The sequence below is a fragment of the Drosophila ananassae genome, chromosome 2L (assembly GCF_017639315.1).
Source record: "Drosophila ananassae strain 14024-0371.13 chromosome 2L, ASM1763931v2, whole genome shotgun sequence".
Taxonomy (NCBI): Eukaryota; Metazoa; Arthropoda; class Insecta; order Diptera; family Drosophilidae; genus Drosophila; species Drosophila ananassae.
Window position 1 is genome coordinate 24,363,763 of NC_057927.1, and position 23,720 is coordinate 24,387,482.

General features: G+C 37.1%; 1 protein-coding gene across 3 annotated transcripts; it reads right to left on the bottom strand.

Annotated features, from left to right (window-relative positions):
• Positions 1-115: 115 nt before the first annotated feature.
• On the bottom strand, positions 116-23,604 carry LOC6503399 (protein CREBRF homolog). Of its 3 annotated transcripts, none has more exons than XM_014903652.3 (6): positions 23,442-23,604; positions 17,541-17,580; positions 3,556-5,673; positions 3,237-3,492; positions 3,045-3,170; positions 116-2,985 (listed from the first exon to the last, which is right to left on the bottom strand). In XM_014903652.3, exons 3-6 carry the CDS (start codon positions 5,533-5,535, stop codon positions 2,876-2,878), a joined length of 2,472 nt encoding a protein of 823 aa, XP_014759138.1. In that variant the 5' UTR covers positions 5,536-5,673; positions 17,541-17,580; positions 23,442-23,604; the 3' UTR covers positions 116-2,875. The 3 variants fall into 3 exon arrangements, with proteins under 3 accessions (XP_014759138.1, XP_032312329.1, XP_001967506.1); XM_032456438.2 differs by lacking the exon at positions 23,442-23,604 and adding an exon at positions 18,053-18,377; XM_001967470.4 differs by lacking the exons at positions 17,541-17,580; positions 23,442-23,604 and adding an exon at positions 12,542-14,013.
• Between the last annotated feature and the right edge of the window lie 116 nt (positions 23,605-23,720).

Genomic DNA, 23,720 nt, shown 5'->3' on the forward strand with positions numbered 1-23,720 from the left:
CATACATACATCTGACATGTGTTTATTTAGACATAATAGTTATGTTTTATTTTCTGCTTAATGCATATGCATACAAAATTTGCAATTTTCAACACAGTTGTTTTGTTTTGTTTTGTTTTTTTTTTTTTTATCAATATTTATTCATGCTTTCTTAATTTTATAATTTTCATCAATCAAGTTTCGGAGTTTTCAAATAAATGTTATATCTTTTATTATTTGGTTCTGGTTCGTTGTCGGAATCTGATCCTCCGGCTGACCGAAGAACTATCTAATTTTCAATTTCAATTTCCATTTTTGTTTCATACCTAATTTTAAATTTTAAATTTTTAAATAATTTGAAAATACACAAATATTGTTATTAATATAGATATATATATATATATGTATATATGCTTTAAATGGACACATGAATCAGGCTCTTGGTTTTTTTTGTTGTTGTTGTTATTATGTATTGTATATAAATTATATTTAGTTCTCAATTGGTAATTGGTAATTTGTAATTCGGTTGCTTCGTTTTATCGAATCTGAAACTTGAACTTCTTTTCCATAATGTTCTTTGAGGTAGTTTGCTTAGTTTCGTTAAATATATAAAATTGGTTTCTCTGAAGCACATTTATATAAAGCACACACATTTACAATAACCGTAACATTTAGGTATAAATGGTTTGTTTCATTATGTATTCATATACACATATATAATTACAATTATATATATTTAATATGTTAATCATACAATATTAAACACTGAGGAACTGTCGTGCTTATTTCAATGCTGCTTCGCCTTGAATTCTGTTTCTGTACTTTCTCTACACAAAGCCCAAACCTAAGACCTAATCAACTCTGACTTCTTAATTATGATAATATGCATAGTGCATACTATATGTATGTATATATTTTTTAATTTTTTGCTTGCGCTTGTACTTTGTGTGTAGGTGAGTGTAAATGGGCGTGAATGGGCGTGGTGGATCTCCCCATTATCCTTTTTTTTTCTCTCTTCTCTCCTAAACATCTAAATTGTAATTTTGAATTCTTATCACTTATGTTATGAGGTTAAGCTCCCAGGACATGAATTTGAAAACCCTAAAAACTGGATGGCCAATTTAGTGTTTTAATTTATGTGCGTTTAATTTTGTTTTTTTGTTGTACTTGTTTTAAGCCTAGAATTAACAACTACAATTTGTTATGTTCACGTGTTCATCGCTGTGGGTGATACGAGTACCTAAGTTCTAAGTTTTTAACTTGAATCACTTTTGTAATTTGTATTTTCGTTCTCATTCTCAATCTGTTATTATTCATTTTTTTCCCCCAGTTAGAATGTAGTTCTTAGTTCCGAAAGTTAATTCTTTTGATATCAACTGAACACAACTCGTTAAGCAACAAATAGCAGTAAGAAAGGCTACAAAATAGTTCATGGAAAGTACGTATATATCCCAAAACGAAGTATATATCCCGCCACAAAAAAAAAACTACACAATAAAGAAAAATTGAATACAAATATCACAAAAATAGCATCGAAGCAGAATTAAGAATAAAACTCAAAATTTGATTAAGTTTTTTGTTGGTTTTTTCTTGTATTTTTTTTTTACAAAAGATTTTTTTTTTGTTTTGGAGTAGCCCGCGAAGAGTGAAAAATTAAAAAAAACTGAAAAATTGAAGCCTTTTTTGTTAAATATTTTCATCATGTGCGCCTAAAAATTAATAAATTATGATTTATATTGAAGGTATTTCGTATGAAAATATTATGAATAGAAAAACTTAAAAATATACATATTTCAGTTATAGAGTACAAGCATGAATCGAACCTAGAGTTAAACATCAAGAAATAAAAGCATAAAAAGAAAATTAAAATTATATCACCACGCATGTATGTATATGTAGGTTTATAAAGTATAGTTATTCCATATAAGTAAATTAATCAAGCAAGCTTGCTTTTAACAAAATCAAAAAACTTAAAAACAAAATCCTAGGACCATTAAAATATATATATATATTGGATGTTTGCCAAAAACAAATAGGTTTACCGATAAATGTAGTAAATAGATATTATATATATGTTCTATATAAAAGCTCATTCTCCATAGTTAGCAGGATGTAAAGACGTACAGACTAAACATTGAACCAAATTATATAGATGTAGTTAATATAGCATTCAAAACTTAAACAGATAAATCGCAGTTGTATATAACTTATGTTCGATTGATATTTAGCATTTCATATCTCGATTCCCCAATCATTTCAAATTAAATCATTTAAAAAAGACCTTATTCATTAAGCAGGTAAAACTGGTAGCAATCTACATGCTCTCATCTAACTCTTTTTTTCCCCTTCTTAACAATCTTATCATCTAAACAAAATTTCGTATTTTTTATCTTTCATTTTTTAGTTTTTTAGTGTTTAGTGTTTTGTGTGGTTGCCTCTTTCTTTACATTTTTTTTGTGTGTTGTTTGTATCGAATTAAGAATTAATGTTGCATTTTCAAAAAGGAATTTTGTTTCTCTCTTTTTTGTTTTTTGTTTTTTTTTTTCTGGCTCTGGTTTGACGGTTTGTGGTCGTGAAAATTATAAAATATTTCCTCTATTTCCTGCCATACAAAACATACTAAGCCCAGGCTCATTAAATCACAGTTATATCTCGGTTATCGATATTATATCACTCATGCAGAACAATTTATAATAACAGAACATATATCTCATTCCAAATCCAAAGTCATTCTGCTACTGAATCGGTTTTAGCTTGACATTTTCTGTAGATTTTATGTAGGTATTATGTTGTTGTTTTTTTTTTTTTGGGGCATATCTATGGAGTCCTATGTAGACTGGCTAAAACTAATCATGATGGGCGGTTCCTTAGCTTTATATTTATTTTTCTTTTTGGTCTATGATGATTTGCGCAGCTCCTCCAGGCCACCATTTGGCATGCCGCCCCTCATATTCTCCAGCACCTTATTCACAAAATCCGTTGAACCTCCAGCAATGCGGATTCCAGCTGAAATTTTAAAAATAATATTATAATAAAGTCTATATAGAGGAGAGAAGTATACTTACATGATGCTGTGGCATAAATGCGTGCAATTTGTTGATCCACTTCTTCGGTGGACTCGCCCAAACTCTTGGTACGATGCTTCAGGGCCAGAGCCTGCTTCAACTCGGCAATGCCGCTCATCAGGCGCTCTAAAATAATAGAAATTATTATTATATTGTTCTCTTTAAGTTTGAAGATATATCTCCTATACATACTGTGTTCTATTTCAAGGCCAAAGAGCTTGATTTTGTTCGCCTCGTGCTGGGCTTTCTTCTTCAAGCGGCAGGCGCGGGAGGCCAGCTTGTTCTTCTCCTTGCGCGACTTGGGACGAACGTTGAAGGGCAGCTCGGAGACGGGTGTCATGTCGTTAATTGTCCTGCTGAGTTTGTCCAGTTCCTTGCCAATGCTGTGCAGCTTCCTGGCGTTGGGGGTCAGGTCGTTGCCATCGCCCTTTCGGGCCTTTCCGCTGTGCTGTTAACGAAAGAGAAATGTTTTAATTTCCTGAACTTTGAACCTCCAAAGCCACCACCTTACCTTATACACCTTGATGCCCCTTACAGAGCAGGTGGGACTGAAGACCGGATCGGTTACTTCATTAAGCACATGGGGATCCTCAAGCTTCGATTGGAAGACCAGCCTCTTGCCCTTGGGTCCCTTGGCCTGGACATTGTACTGCCAGAAGAAGCGCTCCTTGCCCTTGCTGCTCGACAAGTGATTCGGCGTGGAGGTACGCGTCTCATCCTCATCCCCGGAGCCACCATTATCGCTGCTAAAGTCATCATAGTTGTCACTGTTCTCGCTGGAGTTGTCGTCCTCGTCGTCCTGCGAGAAATCCACTCCATCGGGCGACAGAACACTGCCGGTGCTTAGCGACGAGAAGCTCTCGGCCTCGGCCAGCGAGCCGGTGGAGAGTAAATGCTGTCGCGGCTCCCTGCGCATCCAGATGTGTTCGAGTCCCAGGTGCGTGGGTGCTGAGGAGCTCAGCCGGCTCAACTGTGAACTGTCGGCGGCGCCCTGAAAGCCGAACGACTTGCGAGCAGCTCCTCCCGGTGTCTGGGAGCTGCCGACCGTACTGTTTCCGGAGGCGGAGCTGCCAAAGCCACTGCTTCCGCCCGGACTGAGAGCCGCCGACTGACTGAGCATGGAACGGTCTGTGGGCGAGGACATGGGGAAGCCCTTCTTCATCAGCTCCTGCATGTTGCGCGACTTGACCTGCTGGTACTGCGGCCGATTGGCGTGCGGCGGTGGCGGCGGCGTCAATGGCGACTGGGAGGCCTGGCTACCGGGCGAGAAGCTGGCGGAGAGCTGCTGCTGCTGTTGTGGCTTCTGGGGCGTGCTGTGGTAGATCTCATATGGACTAGTTAAGGAACTGTTCTGCTGCTGCTGCTGTTGCTGCTGCTGTTGGTTGAGTGTAAGGAGCGTCTGCAGCTGTGGAAGGCTGCCAACTTGCAACTGATTAGATTGATTCTGATTCTGTTGCTGCAGAAGCTCCATGGGCGGTGCTACCAGGGTGTCCTGACCCTGGGCCTGCGGCGAGAGCAGAAAGTTGACACTCTGAGAGACAGTGGTTTGGGGCAAGAAGTCCTCAATGTTCCCGATGACGTCCAAGAAGTCGCCGCCGTTCAAATCGGACAGATCGGCCGCCTGGATCTCGGCCTTGTCGTTGGGAAAGATGTAGTCGTCGTCCAGGCTGAATGGCTCGTGTTTGGTAATGGCACTACTGATGTCGCTCCACATGGCATTCGAGTTGGGCGTCATCCCGTATAGCAATCCGTCGTTCCCCATCACCTGCTCGGTGACTACGTTCAGACTGAGGCTGTGGGATATGTCCGGAGCGAAGAATCCCCCGCCCAGGCCACTATCCCCAGCCACAGAGCCCCCAGCTCCTCCTCCACCCACACTGGCATTGCTGCTGTTCCCATTGTAAAGGGTGGTGTTGAGTGGCGATGCGGCACTGAGGCTCACATCCTGCAGCAGAGTGGGCGACAAGGAAGTCGCGTCCAAGGCATCCAGCCCGAAGTCCGACAGCTCACCCAGCGCCAACTGTGGATGCTGCTGCAGCTGCTCCTGCTGCTGCTGATGTTGCTGTTGCTGCTGTTGCTGCTGCTGCTGCTGCTGCTGCTGCTGATGCTGCTGCTGTTGGGGATGATGCTGCTGGTGGGTCATGCTGGGCAAGGAGAGAAGCTGACTGAGATGATGTTGCTGCTGCTGGTAGGGATTATGATGGTTGTTGCTTCGTGGTATTGTTATGGCTGTTGTGCTTAGCATTACATTACAGGTGTTGGTGGTGCTTGTGGAACAATTGCTGCTACTGCTGCTGCTGTGGTTGCTACTAGTGTTGTTGTTGTTGTTGGAGTTGCTGCTACCGTAGCCCGTGTTGATTGTCAACGTGGGCAGGGCACCCACAACACTAGATCCCAGCGAATAAAGATCGTATTTGAGTGTGTTGCTGCTGCTATTGGAACCGGTGTCAAAGAATTCCGATGACATGGGATACAACTGGTTCTCTGTCATGTTTATAATATTTTTCTTATTTGTTGTAGAGGGAGAATCCTTTGCTCCAGTTGCTCACCCACCCAGTTGATGACTTCCAAAATGGAAGCAAGTTGCCCTGCAACTGCGCTGCGATTGCGCAGTTAACTTCCAAGTTTTCTGAAATAAAATAAAAAAAAAAAAGAGATTGGACATCAGACTAGTTGCAGCGGGAATAGAGAGACTTGAGAAGCTAATTAAATGAATATATTGTGGCTTTTATTATTATGCCCACCAGACAACCTTGGCTTACTGGTTTCCACTTTCAGCCCAATTCCGAAAGCATTGGACTTTATAGAATCATACTAGCATATAGTATGGTGGCAATTCTATAGTATTTTTATGCTAAGTAGCCGCAGTGCAGCTGCCTCAGACACGTGATTTTATTTGAGGTGTGTCGGAGGAAATGCAATAGTAACTTTCCCTTGGTCTTTTTCTGGGAATAGCTTCAAGTAATCAGTAATTTAGTAATCTAAATTTTGTATATAATCTCATCAGGCCCCGAAAAACTAATATCATCAAAACAAGTTCCTGCGCCACTAACAACTCTCAAGATAAACAATAGCTGAAAAAAAAAAATTTGCAAATCCAAGAGCCAACTCAACAATATTCAGCGTTTGTTATTGTTTTGGTTATCGCCTATTTTAAGGCAGAAAAATAACAACAGAGATACAGATAGATCCCCTCTTCTCCACACCTGACTTCCCTCCTTTCTTTTTTTTTTTCAGATTTTGGTAAACAACAAAATTTTGAAGAGAAATCATCATTTTTTTTGTTGCCCCTTATAGAGCGAATAAATGGTGGAAACAAAAAAATGGCAAAGTTTGTGGCAAAATTGGTAAGCCATTTAAGCCAATTTGATTCTGGATTCTGGCCACTACTAGGCCTGTTTCATTCTGTTTCCCTCCACAATAAATATTAATTAGTTTGTTTACAAAACAAAATCCAACATTCTCGTTTTCCCATTTAATGTTCATAAATCAGGAACGAAAGACTGCATCTAGTATATGAGGGATTTAGCGCAATATTTTGTGGCGCATTATGGAAATTTTAAGGGGAAATTGCCTTGAAAAGGTGAATCTTAAGAGATCAAATACAAAAGAAATGCCTCAATATTAATAAATATTTTCGAAAATGTTCTAGTATCTTGATTCCCTTGTTTGGCTTATCTTATAGCTTTATTTTAGTCAAAGTCTGATAAGAACTCTTCTTTACATTTCCGATTTCGATTTGAACTTTGTAATGCTAGTGCCCCTTCCCCAAATAACTTTGAAGGTCACAAGCGGCGAACCAAAAAAACACAAACTTAGAGGGGGGAACCACTCGAAAAAAAAAAATTCTACTTTTGCTAAGTGATATGCTTGTTTCTCTGGTTTCTTTACATTATGGCTATTTCCTCTTGAAATTGTTTAATATTCGTCAAAGGTAGCTGAACGCCTTGAAGGCCAAACAATAAAAAAAAGCGAGAATCGAGAATCGAGACACCAAACCAAACACCAAAACATAGGAACCAAACGAGTGGGGAGCTTATATACATATATTATCTCTTATATACCACAAACATAGAAAAAAAAAAAGAATTCATTACACATTTTTTTTCGACAAAAAAAAAAATCATAAAAAATCCCAAGTGGAATCGTACGAAAAAGTGAAGAACACAAGCAAACACAATAAGCGCTAAACAAGCATTTCTATATAATGAATAATACTATTAAAAAATAAAATTAAATCCCCATACACACACACACTTTCATGAAAAGTTAATGAACGCGAAATGTTTGCTGGGCGGGGAGAGAATAGAGTAGAGAGAGAGAGAGAGTTCTGGTGAAAACGGGAAGCCGACGAACATCTGATCCAAAAGCATATGATAGCGAAGAAGAGGCACGAGAACCGACGAAGAGAGTACAAATGAATAGATACTTTGTATCTTTTACCGGAAAAAACGTTCCATGAAGTTCTTCCCTAAAGTATCTTCACTGTAATAAGTTAAGTAAACTTATAAAAAAAAATCACATTTGGAGAGCACGTGAAGAGCCATTACGGGGGTTAAAGTACAAGTTTGAAACTGAATCCGTGACCAATATCCACTTTTTGTGTGACTAACTGAACAACGAAAGGGAAATGAAAATAAAAATGATACCAATTGACATTTTCCATATATTATTTTGTTTTTTTTTTGTTTTCTTTTTTTTTTTTTTTGCGATATTAATAACACATGTACGGAACACGAGTTTGTATTTCAACCGACGATGAAATAATGCAATAACAATAACAATAATTATCGGAAGAAATACAACAAAAACAAAAAAAAAAGTTAGCGTGGCTTGCTATCAACAAAATTATATGGAAGCGGGAGAAGAGATCCGGAGAGCTTGAGTGGGAGAGAGCAAAATTTTAAGCACACTCAAGGTCAAAACTGTTTATTTTTTATATTTTGTTTTGAATGTATAATTTATCGCAGAGTTGCCTTTGTTTTCCACTCACCCATACTAACATAGACAAGCTGTAGAGTTGTAAACAAAACGCGACGCTTGTAAAGAGCTTTTGAGAGCGTGGGCGCTCTTTTTTTTCAATACCTCATCTCTCTGGCCAGCTAGCTGTGAGTAACATATGTTTTCCGTCTGTTTGCTTTTGTCGCCATCTTCGTAGACTTTAGTTATTTATATATGTATGAATATATGAACTTGTATGTACAATGTATTATTTGTATTGGCTATATAGTGTGAGCTTTATTTTTTTTGTAGCTTTGCTTGACTGACGAGTTTTGTTCTTGTTGTTGTTGTTTCTGGTTTACAATAACAAAATGTCTGCTCTTGGCGTGGAAGCTTTTACATTTCGCCAGAATTTATACTAGATATTTGTCTGCCTGTGTGTGCGTGTGTGTGTGTGTGTGGGATTTCATATGCTTGTTGATTGCGCTATTTGTAAGTATAGAGCGTTCCTAGGGCATATTTGCACGATTGCTAAACACGAGTCCACGAGGAAATGGAAATTCTACCTAAAAATTACCTATTTATTTAATTAAATTTTCAATTAAAAAATTACTTATACGCCACGTGTGCCGGACTACAGGACGTATACATAATATCACCTCACAAGCTCAGAACACGTATCAGTTTTTTTTTAATCAAAAATATTCACTCTCTCTCTCTCAAATAGATGCGATTTAGTCTGCTCTGAATAAGTGAGCGTGACATGATTGCATTATCAATATTTTTTTTCTGATCGGGTAATTCACTTTAAACAGAATACCAGTTCAAAACAAAACGATCGACTAAAAATTCAAATAAAAAAATAAAAAAAAGCAAAGCCACTGCTCGGACGAAACTTCCGTTCCGCATTATCAATGGGTCAGTGGCAGTGGTCAGTCCAATGCTTGATGTGGGGGGGATAGGTCGCGCTAGCGGTGGCAATGGCAGTGGCGCTCTCTATAATATTCATCCTTTCATCTCCCTATATTTTGTTTTTGTGTCGACATTCGTCATAGCCCCGTCACATGTTCCGGACTGTATGCACTTTTTCTTCCCTGCGACTACCTTTCTCTATCACTCTCACTCTATCCATCTCTTTCGGTTCGAAAAGACTATGGCCATTTCTTTGTTTAGCAATTTGTGCAAGTCACTTTTGGCTTTTCCTTTGTGAAAGAGAAGCACTCAAAAAAAAAATTAGATCTCTTTCCAAGAAAATGTCAGTCTTGATATAATTTATCACAAATAATTTTGTTTTAAACCATCTAATTTTTCTCCCCGTGTACTCTAAGTTTAGATACACGCAGTTTTTGCATGCACCACCCCACAAAAATAGCCCAACACCCACACACCCAAGCACTAATTCTGATGTTGAGGTAGCCCCGCAGAACGAAGTGCAAGCTCCTTCGACTTATTTTTAGTGACCCTGTTTAGTGGCGGCAGCAAAAAATAGACACAAAATAGGCAAAAGCATGGTTCAGGGGTATATATAGGGACAAGGTGTTAAGTGTATAGTGGGTATTGGGTATTCGATTCTATCATTTATTTTGTATTCATATGCCGGAATGCTTAGCATAGCATAGCGAATGTCTGGCAATTGATGATATAACACGTTCAGGTTCGGTTTTTGTTTTGCTTTTTGTTCTATACTTTATACTTCTTATACAAACAGCTGACGTAAATTGTAAATTGTTGTATTAATTGGCGGAGGAAGAGACATCGGTATAGACATCGATCAGGGAACTTAGGGAAGTAAATAGAAGACTATTCTATATACTATACCAAGATATATAATATTTGTATTCTTTGTTCTACAAAATAGGTCCAAAAATACTTCAAGATAGCTTCCAGAGACCCCACAAATCGATTCAATCAAACAGAGTACAATCGAGTACTCTTGGTGGCTTCCCCACCAGTTCGCTAATAGATAAATAATTAAAATCAATTTATATCGATTTAGCAGCACAAAAAGAAATTAGCACAAGTCCTCTGAATACTTAAACAAATATATAGAAGAAGATACATACTGAAGTCCCTCCACTTTGTTGAATAGAAATCGGAAATCGTGATCGAAATGTGTTTTAGTCTATTGACTTTTTAAGACAGACCCAGACCCAGACCCAGACGTAGACAGCTAAATAAATAGAACTGCATTCTGAATAAAAAAGGGTTGCGAAAACTGCGATCCGGGGGAAGTATGCAAGTAACACGTGAGTCGACCTTATCCGGGGAGCCTCTCCAGAGGCGTCTGGCTATGGTTCTGGCCCCGACTCTGGCACCGTCAGCTGTCCCGTCAGCTTATCAGCCAAAAGCCGCGTGCCGGCAGCGACGACAATGGGCGAGAGATGATAAGGAATACGCTCAATGGGTCACAGGCACTTGCAAATTTAGCTCGACTCACAACTTTGTTGGCTGGGATGATGGCCGAGAAACTTATCTTATCGACCAGCCGACCAGCAAGAGATAAAAACACACAAAAGATGGCAAAACGAGTGTGTTTTTTTTTATTTTTTTTTAACCAGCCCGCACTGATAAATGGACGAAAACGAAAACAAATTTCTATTCAGGAAGCAATACGCCCCCCTCAAAAATGCCAGAAGATAGGGGGAGGATTCTAAAAATAGAACCAGACCCTTTTAGAAAATAATATTAAATGAGTCAGGACATTGCAGCAGAATATGTATTTGTATTTGTTGAAATATTTAAGCTAAAGAAATAAAGAAATTTAAAAGAAAAGCAAACAAGTTTGCTTAATGGCCGCAGCAGAATCCGCAGAACACAAAAATCTTCTCCCAGCGAAAACACAAAGAAAGTTGAAGGCCAGGCCGGCAAAGCAAATGACCGTATATAGAATATATAGTCGGGAATTCAAAAAAAAAAAAAAAAAAAAAAAAAAAACAAATATTAATATGTGTAAGAACTCAGTATCAAACAAATTGATTGAAAAATAAATACAATTAAGCTTAGGCAGTCTACGGGAAATCAAGATAATGATGCAATAACCCCACTTTGCTCAATCATTTTCTGAATAAATATGTAAACAAATCTGACTATTTTTCGACAGATTGTAAATAAATTGAAACATCTTTAAGCTGTAAATAGTTAAGTTATGCAGAGTTAAAAAATGACTAGAACCAGTTATGATAACTAATTGATAATTGATGTAGACAGTAAGCTATTAAATTATATTAAGTAATGATTATTTTGTTAAATGTTTAAAGCATCTGCACCTAATATAGATCTGATGATGAGAGACTTTTCTAGGAATTTGATTATATTGTTTATTTAATTGTTATTTCCTATTTATTATTTTAATACCTTTGTTTAGATAGTATAGAGTATAGTATAGTATATACTCTTATCACATACAAGTCTCTGCCCTATTTTTTATTTTGTTAAGAATTTAATTGCAGACCTCTTATCGTGCGCTCAACTGTTGAGTCATTCACAAATACCACTATGCATGCCTTTAGAAAGTGAACATTATGTTAAAATGGGAGAAGAGTCAGCAATCAACGGACACCATGGCGTATACTTAATATACAGTGGCGCCCAACGTGGAGCTTAACCTCAAAAACCGGCTTCATCTCAAGATGAGGGGTAAGTAGTGGATGGGAATGATGTTTGCCCAACATATGCCAGCATTATAGGCCTCTCTGATAGCCTAGCACTACATAGAGTAGTAGTGCCTACTTTTGCATTTTGTTTTCTTTCCATTTTAGTATTTCTTGTGCGAAGTCAACAGTTTTCAACCTTGAATTTTCGCTCTGACACTGAACTCGAGCGCCGAGCGAACAAAATTCAAATTGAAATCAATTTCAATTTAATTTTTTTTGCTGCCATACGGAGCAAAAATTTTGTTGATTTTCTTTTGTTTCATTTGTCTTTGATTATTTGCACAAATGAACCAAAAAAAAATGGTATTTGTTCTTTGTTAATTTCATATTTTTATCCCACAGAATTGCTGGCCTCTTCAGTTCTGGGACTCCCTCCACACAAAACACAATAATTTTTGGTTGAGGCGACAGGAAATGAGCTTAACTTGAGCCGCGGCGACTTTATATGTAGAGTGGCTAAGCTAAACAGTGTGCTCGATACATAAATAAAACTTGAAATGTTTATAGGTTTATGTGCTAGGCTTTGCTCTTTTTTTTTATTTTTGTTTGGAGCGGTCTCGCATTACAAAGGGCAGGGACAGGGGCAGCGTTAGGGGCAGGGCTAGAGTTTGATTTTTGTAGTTTTCGGTTTTGGTTTCTGTTTCTGGCTTGAATTAATGTTTTAATTGGCCTGGCGGGATCATAAATTACCAAAAACGTCGGCTTAGGAAAATGAAAAACTGAAAAAGCATGCTTTCGAGAAAAGCAAATTGTAATCACATCATGCCAGAGTTGTGAACTATAAAGATTTATGTCTCTTGCGTTTAATGATCAAATAAAATGTTAAAAAAGACTCTTATTAATCCCCTTTTTGGATAACGAGGTCGAGAATTCTTAAAACATATGGTATATCGTAGTACCCACCTCTCTCTTGTTGATTTTATTTTTTAAACAAGAAAAGAAATGAAATTCTGTGCTTCTGATTTGTTGTAAGAGCGTTTTTACTTCCTTGAAGATTTCACATTAAATGCACAAAAGTTTAAACACAAATTAATTGATATTTTATTTTTGTTTAATTCTTCCTCGTTTTTTATTTTTTTTATTAATTATTATGCATGGGCACAGTCCGAATCAAGTTGAAAGGGAGGGGGGACGCGTTTATATGTAAATTTCATTGTTATTTTCTGTGGTGCGTGTGTGTTTGAGTGTTTTTTTTTTAAACTAGGTCACACATGTGGCGATTAAAACAGAAATTTATACATATAGTGGAAGCAACATTAGCCCGACGAATGCGTATCATCCGGAGGATCAGACCAAACTAAACACTTCGGTATATGGGTGTGATAAGAGCGTCGAGTAAATCTTATCGCTTGCGACAATTTAACAATTTAGTTTTTATTTTATTACTAGTACTTGGGTACTGTTTCGAACTCTTAATTCTGCAAAGACCGCACTCAATAATATTTACGTGGAACTCGTTTTTTAATTAATGGCAAAAATTTACAACAAATTATAGGACAACTCTGTTTTTTTGTAAGATTTTTTCAGTTTCAGTTCGCGGGGTGTTTTGTTGTCAATTTTGCAAATGGGGGATGTCCGAGGTGCGACCGAGCAGTTGAGCGCTTTGCGAACAACTGATCGGCAATGGAGCCGATCGGGGAGCCGAACTTGATTCGTTCGGCTTTTTGGGGCTTTCGACAGCTGCCCGTCGTCCCGCTCTCTTCGGTTATGGAGTGTGCTTCTAATAAGAATATATATATGTTATTTATATATGTATGTATGTCTGTATATAATGCGGTTTATACATATATAATAATTCTGTAGACGAATTCCAACGCATTCGTCAAGTTTGGCAGCGTTTATGTTTGTCGGTTTTATTAATTTATGCAAATTAGTGGTTGTCTCTTAATGATTTCTATGTTTCAGTTGCCTCGGAAACGAGTTCGTGTTCGAGTTGGCGCTCATCTAGAGCGGAGGTGGTTTTTTTTTTGTCAATAGTTTTTTATATCAAAACCGATACCAGAAACATGTTTTAATTGATGGCAAACAAACTATTTATATGATTTTTCTTTCAATTTGCACACGATTCTGTTCTCTACTCCCTCTTTCAATGGTTTTTATTTTTATTTTTTTTTATTATTATTTTGATTATCACACCTTGCCGTAAAGGTGTATGTATGAGTGTATGTTTGTAGAATCGCGAGAAAAGAATTAAGTGGAGTGTTCCCTTAACTTTTTTTTTGGGCTCTGCGCTCGACAAACGTTCTTGACCGATTGATAAAAAATTACGCAAAGCTCGGCGACAAAGCCGAAAAGGCGAGCGCCAAAAGCTCCCCATTTTGTTTTGATTGTTCAGCTGTCCAGAATAGGGAGAGAGGCAGAGAGAGAGAGAGCGGAAGAGTTTGGGAAGTAGCTTTGCGAGAGGCCTTTGCGCATGCCCCAACCATCTCTCCCCCACACACACACACTCACTCGTACATACAAACTTACTCTGTTGCTTCTTTCACTTCCACTTTTCCATTTTGGTTGGAAGAGAGAGAAAGAGAGAGAGAGGCGGCCCAAAGCTTGAGTACAGTCTGTTTCTGTGTTGTTGTTTTGGATTTTTATTATTATTTTGCTTTTTCCATTTGATTATTAAATAAATTCATTTACAAAAGCTTTTGCCGCCTTTCTCTTTCGCTCTGTTGGTCCCTTTCTATCCCGCTGTTTTGACGTCACTTTTGTTGTTTACTTCTCGGGATCTCGCGGCCGCTTGTTTTCCCTTTTTCTTGCCCATTCGCTTTTGTTGTTGCTGCCGCTGTTTGTTTCGCGTTTTTTATGCAAATTTTTGTTATGAAATTGTCTGACGCTCTGATTCTAATTTAATTTTAATTCCTTTTTTTTCGCCAGTGTATAAATAAACTTGTTTACAGCAATCGCAAAAATATACTCTCAAGTATCTATGCCCGTCGTATATTACATATTATATTGCTGAATTAAGTGAAATTGTAAGAATAACAAAAAAAAGAACAAACGCAAGCTAAACGCTCTCCCCGTTCTTTTCTTTTCTTTTTTTTTAGATTCCCTGACATTGCACTTTTTTCCCCCAGCTATATAATTTTTTTTATTAGTTTGTTTATAACAACAACAATCCATATCGATGACAACAAGAATGTGCAAACAACAATATCATTCAACTTCTGTTTCGAGTATCGGCTCGAATTCGTGTATCTTTTGCCGTTCTTCCCTCGGTTCGATACTATATCTTTCGAATATGTATTCAAGCTGATGCAATATCCATTAAAAATATGTAATACAATATGAATCGGAGCCTAGTTTGCTAAAAATCTTCCTAATAACAGATTTTAAGAAAGAAGCTCCTTGATCCTTAAGACTAAATGCCCGCTTTTAAGAAAGTGTCTCTAATGTGCCTTGAAGTAACTTCCCGCTTTTACGAAACTGCCACTTATGCCCCTAAGACTTTTTTGATAAACTTTTTTTTTAACTGGAATTCTATACATTTACCAAAAATCTACCTATCTCTCATATTACAGACTAATTCAATTATCTTGCCAAAATTTGATTACACAAATCACTCTGTAGATCTCATAAATATCATTTCCTAGAGATGTCCTGCTATTGGAAACACTTAATGGAGATTACCAGGCAACAAATCAAGGACCTAACATTTAAGGATCCTTGCCATTCGTTGGAACAAATAATGGACTAGCGTGGGATACATAATGCTCTGGGTTACAGAGGAAAATAACCAACTGACGCACGAAGTTCTTGTTGTTGTTACAGGAGCTGCTGCTGCTGTGACAGCAAATCACGACCATGTCCTTGAATGTGAAATTGCGACACAAGTGGCCGAGGGAGTATCAAGGATACACTCTACATGGTAGAGCAACAAGGATAACAGCCACATTCCATGCCCCAAAACCACCCACAACATCCACAACACCCACGATAACAAATACACCAGAAAAGTACATACATATGAGTACTATATATTGTATAAACATATCCTACGTGCTGAAAAATGTTTACACAGGCGACAAAAATAAATGCAAGTGAGATGCATGCTGGGAATATGCCCTTGATAAGGATATTACATCTGATTTCAGTTGAATATTTTTCATTTTATGTATATTATAATTAAAAACTTTTAGACTAAAAGAAAACATATACCGAAAGCCTGTTAACCGACACCGCCTACGCTGGGTTATAAACGTATTTAAGGGATGCGTGGGCGCTTCAAGTTAGCACCCCACCCCACCCCACCCCACCATAACACAACCCACCCACCCACTTTCACTTTCGCTTCTCCTTCGGGAAGTTCAAGGCAGGCTAAAGCTTCAAAGACCTTGAATAATTTGGCGTTCCTTTTTATTTGTGGGCGTTGTCCTTCGAGGCCGTTTTATGGTGGGCGTTGTCCTTATTCATAATTCTTATGGCCGAGCCTCGAACTTTTCCCCAAAACCCCGAGCCAATGGGTCCCTTTTGGCGGGCGTGATAAGGACTAAACAGATCCTAATTAATTAATTTTCAAATGCGTATTTTTCTGTCCAGCATCTGGCAACGCCTAAAGGCAAGCTTTGGCCGAAGGAGAGAAGAGCTTTGCTTTGAAGCCTTTCACTAAGCTTCCTGCGGGAAATTCTTTCACTTTTTTTTATTTTTTGTATGTTATGAATAGGAAGAATAACAACAAAAATCCCAACCGCAGACAGTCAAGGACAACGAGTGGGTATCTGCTACTCTGTCAGAGAGTAAGAGAGAGTCCAGTGTGTTGGTCCAAGGACTTAACCATCTTAACTTGATTTCTGCGTCGTAATTTTCCTGTCCTGTCCTCGGAGGAAAAAAAAAAAAAGCCACCCCAGCGAGGGCCCAGCCGGCAAATGTGTACACAAAGCTTGCGAGTCTATATACTGATGCAGGCAGTCCTTCCAGGTGGCCCCCTCAAGACACCCACTACCCAGCCACCCACTCCACCCACTCCATCCACTCCTACCCACTCTCATGTCGCTTTCGGAGACGTTGTTGTGACGCGTATCGATTTGTTTATGTTTATCAAATGGAAATTGGCACAAGGGGCGCCAGACGAGGGAGGCTCCTTATATTATTCCAGAGACTGTGGGGGTTGTGGGGGAGATGAAGTGCCATAAAGGCTCTATAACAAAGGCAAATAACTTTACTTCCTTTCGATACTAATCAAGTGGATACATATGTATGTGTGGGTTTTCATATTGTATTTTTGCAAAAAAAAAAATATAAGAATGAGTATTCCTAGAATCCTAATCAGTATTCTACGGACCTTTTTAAACAAAATGTTTACATTTTCCAGGAGCCCTTTTGATGTAAATAGAATTTAAATTAATTTTAGGCCTTCCTAATTTTCTGGAAATTAATTAATTAAAAAACTTTAAAGTAAATTATAAGATATCATTTGCTAACATGCACCCTGCATGTGATGGATATTTATTTTTTTATTTTTTAGCAATTTGCTGGCGTCAATAAACAATTCTTTCCTCATTTTCTTTTTAGCCATTTTTTGGTTTTTTTTTTTTTCCAACTTGCAAGCTTTTGGGTTCTCGTTCATTGGCCCCAATATATTATATATAAAAAGAACTGATAAAATATAATAAGAAATATATAAAAATATATATTTTTTTTGCAACTAAGCATTGGATAGCCTGGTATACTAGAGAGAAGAGACCATTGACTCTTTTTTTTCCCCAAAAGACAAACTCGAATCAAGTTCAGGGCCAATAAATATTATTGTTTTTCTTTGTTTTTTTGGCGAGAAACCTGCTTAGGAATTATTATCATTATCTAATATTCCACGTCATTGTGATGGACAAAGTTCAGGCTAAATATAATCTCATAAATAGTATAATAAAATATATTATATACACTTCCTAATCTATTTTTGTTAAAAACTTACCTCTCCTCTAATTACTTTTGTAATTTTCCGGAATTTAAACCTGCAAAAATGGAAACAAAGAAAGCAAAATATTATTTGAAGTATTATTTGCAAAAATAAGTGGGCGAACTGAAAAATTTAGTTTATATAGCTATTAGTTGGAGGAGGAGGCGATAGCAGGAATATATATATATATTCATTCTCATTCCCATACATAGATATATACAATATATAGATAGATATATGTTTGACAACGCGGAAGTTGTTGAAATTGTAACAAATCCAAAGCGAAACAAAGAGAACTGCAGACCAGACCAGACCAGACCAGACAGATATAAAAATTGTTGCACTCTCTGTTCAACAGACACATGGATCGTATCTATATATACTATATACTATATAGTATATAGTATGCCTGTTGTAATTAATGGATAGCACTTTGAGAAGCGACAAGGTTAAAAGCGGCAGATGCAGGCCGACTTTAAGGCATTCTTACTTAAAAGAAACTCACACTTTTCTCTCTGTGTACTTACTTGGATAATAAAAACGAAATTCGGTATAAAAATCAAAGACTACAAATGCGATTAACAAAAACAAACGATGCGTAAGAAAAATCGCCGAAAAGCTAAAGGCGTTCTACCGACTCTTGATTCAAAAGGCACCCGGCCTCTGAAGTAACTCGAATCCCAAGGATTAGGCCGCAAATAACAAGAAAAAAAGGGAAAACAACGCGTCGCGGCCGATGGGAACCTAACAAACCGGAATAACAAACGCGACGCGAAGGACGAACGAACCTAACACACAACCGACCTGCCCGGATTGCACTCGATAACTGTGTCAGGCCATGTTCGCCGGAATACCAACAGACTTACCGAATCGAAAACCGGGGAAGAATCATCCACCAGCCTATTCGGCAAATGCGTGAGAGTATCCTGAAAATATCCTGTAAAATATTCAGACACAAGACGCGAAGATAACCGCGCTGGGGGGTGGAAGGAATCGAAACTAACCCTGCCAGACCCTCTCGCTCTCTTTTTTTCGTCCTTCTTGGGCGATTTAACTTTTTGTTTGGCCAGCAAACGACGCGGGGTGGAAAAGCGCCTGCCGGCAAGGAGTTTTTCCATCCATGAATGAACCATTGAGTTTTCCCCTCCAACCTCCAACCCCCTCTCCCCCGGGAAAAAACGTGGAAAATCCAAACCAATCACATCAAAAAAAAAAAAAAGGATAAAATAGCAGAAATAGCTGCGGTACAGTAAGACTTGCAATTTTTATGAGTTCTTTGGGTTTCCGGAGACCGCGGGGGTGGGTGGCGAGGCGATCCAAAAAAAAAGCTTTCCACCCAAAAATCGTTTTCATGGAAAGCCATTTAATGGAAAAGCCATTAAGGAAAATTCTTTAAAAATTCAATTTCGAATCGCACGAGTTGAAAGAGTTGGATTTAATTGAATTTCCAAAAGATGATATATGTATTATATAAGGAATTTGTGGAAAATCAATCTATAATATTATATTTTATTTAAGGAAATTGTTTATAAGGATAACCAATCTATAATTTATCCCTAAAAAGTATTAAAAAGTTCTGAAAATCAATTTCTGATAGATGATTAAGAAAAAATTGTATTTTAAAGTTAATCAAGTAAAGTTTGGAGTTTCTTAAAAAAGTAATTTTCTTTTTAATCTTACTGATTGACATTGAACCCTTTTAGGGTTTAATTTAGGAATATTAGGAATATTAGGAAATTAGGACCCTTTAGGAATAATTAAAAAAAATCTTTTTCTTATAGATAACTGAAATAAATAATATATTAATCTAAAAAATAACTGAAGTACAGTTTAGATTTCTGAAGGAACTGACTTTTTTTTCAATCCTCCTGTCTAAGTTTGAACCCTTTTTTTAGGAATAAGTTAAAAAAATCTATTTCTAATAGAGAACTGAAATCAATAATATAGTAATCTAATAAATAAATTAAAAAATAAATAAAATAAATGAAAGAACTGACTTTCTTTTTAATCCTCTTGCCTAAGGTTGAACCCTTTTTTTTAGAAATAAGTTAAAAAAATCTATTTCTAATAGATAACTGATATAAAAAATAGTTTTAAGACCATCTCAGAACAGTTTTAAGATTTCTTTAAGAATTGACTATCTTTTTAATCTTCCTGCCTGACGTTAAACCCTTTCTTTAAGTGATAAAATCAACAAATCTATTTCTAATAGATAACTAAAATAAAGAGTATTTTTTGAGACTATCCAAGTACAGTTTTGAGTTCCTTATCCTTAATCCTCCTGCCTGACGTGGAACCCTCTTGAAGTTCCCCTTTCCACCATTTTCCACGCTCTTTAACGCTTAATTATATACAATCGATTGAAATTGTTTGGCGAAACAGAAATTAAAATGAAAATTGAAATTCCGGCGACAAGCGAGCGGCACAGTCGACGATTAAAAACAGTTTATAAATCATCGATGTCAGCGGAGAACTCCCCTAGTGTCCTGGATCGGAAAAAATCTGCATATTGGATGGCAGAAAATTACATACTTAGTAGCTGTGGGTTGCCGCATGCAATTCGAAATGGGTTGCAACCCTCTTCTAAGGTAAAGGAAAAACTCATTTCAATTATTATTAAAATTTCTTCTTATTTACATTTCTATTGATATGGAGGGCCAGGGCCATAGGTTCTAAGAAAACAAAACCCAACGAATGGAAAAGAAGCGGGTACTGTTTTTATAGCCATCGTGAAAAATTGGGAAAACATAAAAAAGTTGAATGAAACTTGGTCCATGGCTAGGGTTGTTTAGTTGCTACCATATCATTGTGTCCTGTTGCCGTGTTATTGTTATTGTTGTCCCGAATCCCGAAGGAAGATCTCCTCAAGCTGTCTCCGGTCTTCCCTCTACCATACTCCAAAGTTAATGTCCTTCCATCCGTGTGGTGCTTTTGTTTGAAAAGCAAAACTGGAAATTGAAATTTTTGGCATTCAAGGATATTTTTGTGGAATCCTTCTTTTCATGCTTATCTAGGGCAGCGGGTTCTGATTTCCTTCTATTGTCTAAGTCTTACAGAATCCTGTAAGCAGTGTTGCCAAGTAGCAGGATTTCTTTTGGAGGAACAATGGTCTTTGATTTATGGAGCAGAGGTGGGAACATTGAAAGATCTATGTAGGTTTCTGGGTCTAGATGGGCTTTATAATAATAATATTTTAAAATTAAAATCATAAATCATATTTTTTCTTGATCTGGAAACTCTATTTTAGTAAGACCATCTATAATACCCTTTAAAATACCATTTTTCAAACCGTTCTTCCCATCTTCTTTTTGAGGAATTTTAAGCTGAGTCATCTCTCTTGACTCTTGAACCCTCAGACATGTCATAACATGAACCTAATTACCGTTATAACAAATGATCCAAGAAAACTGCAATTTCTTGAGAAATAGAAAAGAAAAATTACATTTTTTTTATGAAATTAACCTTAATTTCCTGTGTCAGTGACCGGCGGCGTTTTGAACCCGACACTTTTCGATGAAGTAACGCTGGAAAGTATCCTTTGTTAGCCAGGACACGTGCAAATCCTGTACAAATTAGCAAAACTGGTTACAAGACATTCCCGCCTCCTGTTTTTCCGATCGAAGAAAGCCGGAAAACTAGTTTATACAGCGGGGCGCTTTTCCATTCCATTCCTTCTATTGTTCTAAAGAGGATAAGAAGGAAAAACCAGATGGGCTGGAAAAATTATGAAAATTGTATAGTATTCCTGGGGTTATTTGTTAGCCTAGCGGGGTGTATACCTCCCTCCCAGCTTGAAGTCGGTGAGGTAATAATTAAGGAATTAATATGAAATTCTAGGAATGGAACTTATTCCCATTTTAAAAACTGATTGGAAGGATCCTTCTGGATGAGAGATCCTCCTCGCAGAAGTTTCCCTGGCAACAACAACCCTGCCAAGGTGACTCATTAGAAGTCCCCAGGAACACGTGGTACATGAGAGCACATTCCTCCAAATGAAACCCAATGAGTAACCCAACCATTCAGCATTCCGCGAACAAAGGAAATTTGAATAACTTTTCCCTTTCTTGTTCGGAGAATGTAAAGGAATTAAAAAACGCTTTGAAGGACTGGATTTTATGTGCCAGACTTTACACTAAAAAAAATAAAAATAAAAATATTAAATAATTATAATTAATTTTAAACTGATATTAGAATAATAATTTTTAAACTAATTAAAACTAATAAAATAACTAAAACTACTAATAAATATTAAAATTTATTGTCATATTTAAAAAAAAAATTTGTCAATTTTCAGTGCTTTTGAAGCAAAACCACCCCTAGATCTCCTCTAAGGACCAGCGGGGAGATCAATCCCTGCCATGTAAGGGGTGCCGGCACACACTCACCCAGCATGGGATTGGGATGCGTGTAAACTCCTAAGCCATTACAATGTCATGTCACTGGGTCCTTGGAAGCACCCCAAACCGGGGAGGGGAGGGATAAACTGGTGGAACGCGAAAAGCCAAGGAAATGCACAAGGAAGTGCCAAGGACAAGGGTTGAGCTTGCCTGGGGGATGTTTTAGATTTCGCGAAGGTCTTTGGGGTGGACATGGTCTGGAGATGATGGCTTTTTTCTTTATTTAGTTTTTCTTTTTTGGGGGGAGCCATGTGTTAAAAATTGATCTTGGTGATTTGAATTTTAATTAATTTTTTTTAGATAACTTAAAACTATGATCACTATCAACAAGTCCTTTATTTATTAAGAATGGAAATTATTAAGAAATTTATTATGATCATTGCTTTTTTTAATTTAATAACTCTAAAAAGGCTTGTTAAGCTTAATTAAAAAAAGGGATATATTATGTTTTTTTTTTAATAGTTTACTTAATTCATTAAAATTTCTTAACAAAATAAATAAATTGAAAAAAAACAAATGTTTTTTTATGAAATAAAGCTTAAAAGGAATCAAAAATAGGGTTTCTATCTTTTTAAATGATTTATAACTTTTTTAAACTAATCAAAAATAAGATATTTTATGTAGTTTCTTAAATTATTAAAATTTCATAATAAAAAATACAATAGTTTATTGTTTAATAATGTGTGCAAGATCTGTGAAATATACATGAGTAATATTATTTCTTAAAATTCATAATAAATTCAAAGGAAAATCACTTTTTGCAATAAAAAATAAAACCAAAATAAATGGAACGTGGGGCCGAGAGAGAGAGCGGGAGAGGCAGTAAATAGCAGTGACATGAATGAATACCATGTGCGGAAGTGTGTATGTGTGTCAGAGAGTGCGCTGATTGCAGTATTTGCATCTTTCCCTCGCCCCATAAAGCACTGGGGAGGCAGAGAGATGAGAAAACAACAAAAAAAAAATCAAAAAAAAGCTAAGGCTAAAAAGAAGACAGGCGCGTGCATGCGCCAATTGGCTGACTGACACATTTTTTGCAGCTGGAAAAGTTTTCGCGCCAATTTCTGCTTAAGGAAATTGCAGCAGCAGCAACACCAACAACAACAACAGCTAACTAACAACAAAAAAATCACAACAATCAACAATGCAGCAGAGCAGCAGCAAACAAACAGGTTTTCATCTGCTGTCGGATCACGATTTTTTTTTTTTTTTTGTGGATTTTGATGGTGAAGGCGAAGGGCAGCAGCAGCTGGAAAGTTAAAGGAAATTCAGGCTACAACACGTTTCTGGCATTGTTGCATTTGTTGTTGTGGTTATGAGAGTTTTATGCTAATTAGCGGGGGCGGGGCAACACGCACACACACTAACACACATACACTTTGTTTCGCTATAACAAAAACAGAAACAAAGCAAAGCAAGAATCACCATTTCATTATGTACACACATATTTACATACTAATGCTATTCTTACAAAGCAGAAATGTTAGAATTGTTCTATTTACCATTTAATTGCACTTACCGTTAATAATTAAACACTCAAAACTCTCCAGACACTATATACTAACTAGTTATAATAAGTTTTCAAGAAATTTTCAAGTTTTTTTGGATGATTTGATTAATTTTCGAGGAGACTCAGCACAGTTCGCAGGTATAGATGAAGACTATTTTACCATTTGCTTTTGCTCGGCTATTCTACACACAGGGTTGCATGGCGCGCGCAGCAAACAGTGCTGCAAGTGGCATACAGGTTGTGGAACGTAAGATGGCGGGAAATTCAAATTTTAGTGGACCGTATACT